General features: G+C 39.3%; 1 protein-coding gene across 1 annotated transcript in view; it reads right to left on the bottom strand.

The window, feature by feature from the left end:
* Positions 1 to 4,106: 4,106 nt before the first annotated feature.
* LAPTM4A (lysosomal protein transmembrane 4 alpha) overlaps positions 4,107 to 6,271 on the bottom strand; it is an 18,060-nt gene continuing 15,895 nt past the window's right edge. Inside the window, exons 6-7 of the mRNA XM_006880654.1 lie at positions 5,591 to 5,689; positions 4,107 to 4,728 (exon numbers count right to left, since the gene is read on the bottom strand). Of these exons, the coding sequence (XP_006880716.1) occupies positions 4,654 to 4,728; positions 5,591 to 5,689 (174 nt within the window). The 3' untranslated portion in view covers positions 4,107 to 4,653. The remainder of the gene's footprint in view (positions 4,729 to 5,590; positions 5,690 to 6,271) is intronic.

Here is a 6,271-nt window from a genome sequence, read left to right as displayed (position 1 = left end):
TGTCCTTTTGTGACTGGGATATTTCACTCAGCATAATGTTCTCCAGAGTCAACCATTTTGAATAATATTGCATGAGTTCCTTGTTTTTCAATGCAGCATATTATTCCATTGTGCGAATATGCCACAGCTTCTCTATCCATGTTTGTTGATGGGAATTTTTTCCTTTTGAGAAATGAGTGGGACTAACACATTGTAACTTCTGTATTGTTAAAGCTTTGTGATCTTTCCCAGAAGGTAAACTTGCTTCCAGTGAAATAACCCCAAAGGGTAAAATAATACTGAGCTTAATGTATCGAGTTGACTCTAACCCAGTGACTCTGTACAATGAAGCAAATCCTGTATGATCCTATGCCCTCCTTATCTCTGTTGTGCTCAAGTCCACTGTAGTTACTGTGACAATCCATCGCATTGTTAAGTGCTGTTGAGTACAACTCATAGTGATCCTGTGAACGAACATGAACCTTACCTTTGCCATCGTCATCATCTCTGACACACTCGAGACTGTGTCAATCCACCTGATTAAAAGTCTTCCTATTTTTTGCCATCCTTCCACCTTTCCAAGTATGCTGTCCCTGTCTAAGGAATAGTCATTTCTAGTAACATGCTCAAAGTATGAGACAGAGCTTTATCTTCTTTGCTTCTAAGGAACATTCTGGCTGCACTTTGCAGTCTTTTCAAACACCAGTTCAAAGGCATTGATTCTTCTGCCATCACATTGGCCTGACTCTACTTTCCCAAGAACGATGTCCTTGAGTTATAGGCAAATGCCCGTGTCTACCCTTTGTGAATCCCTGATGTAGTCAAATGTTTGAAGTCATCTCACTATCAGCAAAGGGCTAAGGACAGCTTGGTTAATACCTAAATATTGTTTAACAGTTTTTAGTAAAGATGGAATTGAAAAATCAGTAACACTAAGAAAACAAATTGATGGGCTTCATAGTTATTACAAAGAAAGTGAAGCCTACTCTAGTGAGATCTTGAACTTTCTCTTTTTATTATCCTTAATTTTAATGAAAATTTACAGAGACTTTGGATTTCCATTCATTCATTGTTGCACTTTTATCCCCTCCCACCAGTTCACTCTTCTCTTTGAAAAGTAAGAATTCTTCCATTGTTGTACAATCCCTGCCCCCAAGTCCACTCCACTATGAAGCCTTTATTCTGGACTCCTGTCAGTAATACCTAATCACATACCCTTTTAAAGTTTTCTCCCCCCCCCCCAAAAAAAAATTTTCTCCCGCATCTATTTCAATGCAGTATACACTATTTATCTCATCTTTCTCAGCCTCCCCTCAATCCTGATGTCAGTCCTGCTTTACAAGCGGCACTATGCAGAATTTGTCCTTTTATGACTGAGATATTTCACTCAGCATAATGTCTTCCAGGGTCACCCATTTTGAATTATTTCATGAGTTCCTAATTTTTCAATGTAGCATAGTATTCCACTGTGTGAGTATACCACAGCTTCTCTATTCATTTGTTTGTTGATGGGCACTTAGAGTGTTTCCAACTCTTTGCTATTGTGAACAAAGCCACGATAAACATGGGTGTGCATATATATCTGCTTGGGTGGCAGTTATGGTCTCTTTGGGGTATACTCCCAGTAGTGGAACTGTTGGGTCAAATGTTATCTGTTTGCAACTTTCTGAGAAAGAGCCACACAGCCTTCCACAGTGGTTGCACCACTTTACACTCCCACCAACAGTGAATAAGGGTTCCAGTTTCTCCACAACCTCGTGAGCATTTGTTACTTGCTGTTCTGTTAAATTTTGCTATTCTTACTGTGATGATATCTCATAGTTGTTATGTGAGATCTTGCCCTCTTTTAAAGCCATGAAGAAATCTGTAAAATCTTCCATGACAGGAAATTAGGTGTATGTCCAATAATAGTTTTCTTATATAAAAGTTATTTTATGGTTGTGGTTGTAAGCATTCCTTATACTGAGACTACAACCAAACAAGTGTCACCCTTTAGAGACTAAGTTAAGATTCACGTGGCTAAATCAGTATAGTCATCACTGTTGCATCCTTAGCAAGATACAAAGTCGAGTATTTTAAAACAAAAAATGTAAGCAGTGGTGTCTGTTTGTTTCTGCTTCGTTTCCCCTGAGGTCAACAGATACAAGTTGAAATCACTACCTAATTAAATGGTGAAAGTATAAAACATAGCTTATTGTATTAATCATGAGATGTTTTTAAAAATCAAACTATCATGAGAATTAAAAAACTAATTAGAAATAATAGTAAATTAAGATACACTTTCATTGTGACTTTAAAGAACAGTTCTGAGTTACTAAAAAATAATACTCCATGGAGGCAATTCATAGCTGACTTTCCACTAGGTTTTGGCAACTGTAAATTGTAGAGGAAGAGACTGCCCATCTTCATCCCTCACAGCTGCTCGTGGCTCAAACCACCAGTAGAACATTTGGGTTAGCAGTGGAACTCACCATAGACTAGCTACCAGAGCCCCCTTCCAAGTTTAAAGAATTACTTTCTAATTAAGTCAGCTTTTTTGTTAAAGAGTTGCCTACGACTGACTCATAGTGACTCCATGTACAATAGCTCTGAACCCTGACCTATTCTGAGTCAGTCTGACTCTGACACACCTACCCCCATTACTGTCGATCCTACTCATCTGGAGTCATCTTCTCCTACACTGTCCCTCCACCCCTCTAAACATGACATCTTCAAGGACCGGTCCCTCCTGGCCATGTGCCCAAAGTATGTAAGACAGAGCTTCAAAGTCCTTGCCTACAAGGAGAAACATGGTTTCACTCTCTCCGAGACAGACTTGTTCTCTTGGAGGTCCACAGTATGTTTAACACTCTTCTCCAGCAGACTCAAAGGCATTGATGATTCTCCTATCACCCTTAGTCTTTGTCCAGCTCCCTGATGCATAGCAAGTAATTGCAAAGATCATGGCCTGGATCAGGTACACCTTAGTTACTAAATGGACATCTCTTTTAACACTCTGGAGAGGTCCTTGACAGCAGACTTGCTAAACGCAATTTGTCTTGATTTCTTGACTGCTGGTGCCAAGACTGTTGTGGACTCAATCAAGAGATAATTGTTAACTTCAATCTCTTCTCCATCACGGTGCTGTTAATTGGCCCAGTGGTGAGAATCTTTTCATGTTGAGCTTCCAAGGACTACAGACAGTCCTTGACCTTCTGAAGCAAAACTTTCAGGTCTTCCTCAGTTTCAGCAAGCAAGGTTGTGTCATCTGCCTAAGCAGGTTGCTAATCTTCCAATCCTGATGCCCCATTCCTCCTCATGAAGTCCACCCTCACAAATAATCTATTCTGCATACAGACTGAAAAGGCATGGAGACAGGATGCACCCTGATGCACTCCTTTCCTGACCTGAACCATTTTAAGTGTTTCCTTGCTCAGTTCTGAGGACCACTTCCTGGCCCAAGTATAGGTTTTGCATGAGTAATCAAGTGTTTTGGGATTCCCATTCTTCTTAAGGTTAGTCAAAATTTGTTGTGATATACTGTCAAATGCCTTTGTGTAGTCAATGAAATACATTCTTTTGGTACTATTTACTTTCAGTCAAGATCCATCTGACGATGATGTCTCTAGGGCTACAGCCCCTCCTAATCCCCAGCTTGTATTTCTGGTAGTTCTATCAATGTACTGTTCCAGTCCTTTTCCAGCAGCATTTCACTTGTGGGTGGTAGTCTGATAATTCTTATGCTGTCAAATCACTTTTTGAATGGAAATAACTATGGATCTCTTCCAGTCAATTGGCCAGGTAGCCGTCCTCCAGACTTCTTGGCACAAACTGGTGAGCATGTCCAAGGCAGCATGTTTGTTGAAATATGTCAAATGTTATTCCATCAAATCCTGAGACCTTGTTTTTTGCCAATTCCTTCAGAGCAGCTTGAACTTCCTCCTCTTTCATCATCATTGCTTCTTGGTCATTTGTTGCTTCATGAAATTGTCCTGTCAGCCAATTCTTTTTGGTATAGTGACTGTGTACTCAGCTTTACATTCTCAAAAAACCAATAAACCTTGACATTCTGAATTTATGGCAATGGAAATTGTGTTTTATCCATGAAGAAAATTGCCAAAGGATCAATAAGAATAAAATGGCAACAGTAAATATTTTAAGAGATTTATTAAAGCATCTTATAACAAAGATGAAAATACATACAAATTAGAAACATGCAACCCTCAAATTCCGTAGTCAAGTGTTACGTACTTGTCCTGCTTCCATACTAAAAACTTCAGGTCTTGTATCCAACTCATTCACCCTGAATATTTCATTCATTCTTCCTGAAACGTATCCAGGGATGCTAATAACCAAAATGCAAACTATTATACAAAGAAAGTGCAAAGTCATAATAGGAATATGTGGAGGATACTCCCTTCCGTCTCCTTACCCCCAAGTAAAGGCAAATAATGGTATTTTGCTCTTGCTTGACCTAGATTGTCTCCAAAAACTACTTAAATGTATAGATTTAACAATAACAAAAAAAGTTACTCTTAATGGATGTTCAAAAAGCTCCTTAGTGTTTTGAGAACAAATGCTTAAACAAATAAAAATGTATTTTATATCATAGAAGTTGAAGAGTCCTGCAATGCAGCAGTCTGGAAATAAACATGACACAAAGCCCGAACAGGTTTTATTGACAAAGGCAGAATTTCAGGCAGGTATGTAAGGAGGCGGTGGTTCTTTCTCAGGCATTTTCACTGCCATTTCATAGGTGGGCAAAACGTACTGAAAAGAGAAAAAGAAAAAAAAATCCAAATTAAGGCTCCTTTTCAATCGTTTATATAAGCTTACAGCGATTAGGTGAAGAAGCTGTTAGCTAAATAAGTTCCTGAAAGTGGAAATGAGTGAATAACATGCAACTTTTTATTCTACTAAAATACGTAAGTGAAGAGTGCTATGGAGAAATGGATGGAAGGAAGGAAGTAAGAAGGAAGACAGCAAGATTCCTAGACAGCTAGTATGCACCACTATGCCCCTTCTTCCACTGCAACTGGTAAGGTACCAATTAGGTCTGAGGGGTTCAGGATGTAGATAATGGGACCCTATCTGACACTGCACCACATCATTGCTAACTCTGAGTGAGATGCTAGATTCTGAATTTCATCAGAACTTTCTGTTCATAACCAAGGGACAAGTACACACGGGCCTTCCAGGGCTGGACAGGACAGTGGAATTGCAACTTAAGTGACTTGAAGTCTGAGAGACTGGCCCTTAACAGGCTACACAGATTGTATGTATACATATACACATATAAATAAAAAAAATCACTTTTGGCCTTTGGTATTCTATCTCTCATCCTTAAAATCCCAGAGTCCATGGCACTCACTTGGCATACACCTCTCTCTCTTCTGCCAGCTATGCCCCCAGAAGCCAACATTCATTAACAGTCAGGCTAGATAAGAGGAGCAGTGAAGCTTTCTAGCCATGTGAACTTAAAGACTCCCACTAGGAAATGCAGAATCTTGTGGACCTAAGCTAGTCATGTCTCAAACCACAGTTATAGCATTATAGAGAATGTTCAGACTCAGGCTATTTCTTGGAATCAATAATGACGAATGACATTTTAATATATCAAGATGTAGTTAACCTGTGGAGGTGTTTCAAAGGCAGGGTACACAGCAATCTCTGGCAAATTTCTGTTGTTGATGTATTTATAGCAGTTCCAAACACAGTTTATTAGATAAGCCTGAAAGAACAAAAACAGTATTTATATATGTTGAAACATAACAAATGACCTTCTCTATCTGGAGAACTTTACAATTAAGTTCCATGCTCCCTCATAATTCTCAACAAAGATGGAAACTGATATCCGTTTGGAAATAAAAGCAGGCCTTTTCTACAACCTGATTTCATTTAAATGTTATCACTAACACTTAAGTGAGAAAACAGAGCTGCACTGGAAATCAGGCCTGTCACCCATTGTGTTGCAAGAGAAAATTCTCCTGAGCCATCAAGACATTTTCATTCCAAGTCAGGAGCCACTTCCAAAAATTATGTCCCTTAGAGAGGCTCTTAACACCTCCAACTGCATATAACTTGGAAATACACATCTCAACCACTGTGCCTGAGTAAACACTATGACAAAAAGTTGTCATCTTACTACACCTAGTAAGAGGAGAAAGAAGGCAAAAATTTGACAGGCAATGATATCGGGGATCCAGCCCCGATATGTCGGGAGAATTCCGCCAAAAGGAGGCACCAGGTTGAAATGAAGACTCAGAGAGACTAATCACTGATGACGAATAGCGAGTTTAATACTCTGGCAAGG

This window comes from Elephantulus edwardii, unplaced genomic scaffold (assembly GCF_000299155.1).
Source record: "Elephantulus edwardii isolate Elephantulus edwardi_28Jun2011 unplaced genomic scaffold, EleEdw1.0 scaffold00009, whole genome shotgun sequence".
NCBI classification, from domain to species: Eukaryota; Metazoa; Chordata; class Mammalia; order Macroscelidea; family Macroscelididae; genus Elephantulus; species Elephantulus edwardii.
Note: the sequence above shows the minus strand (reverse complement) of the source record. Positions and strands in the feature narration are given on the sequence as shown.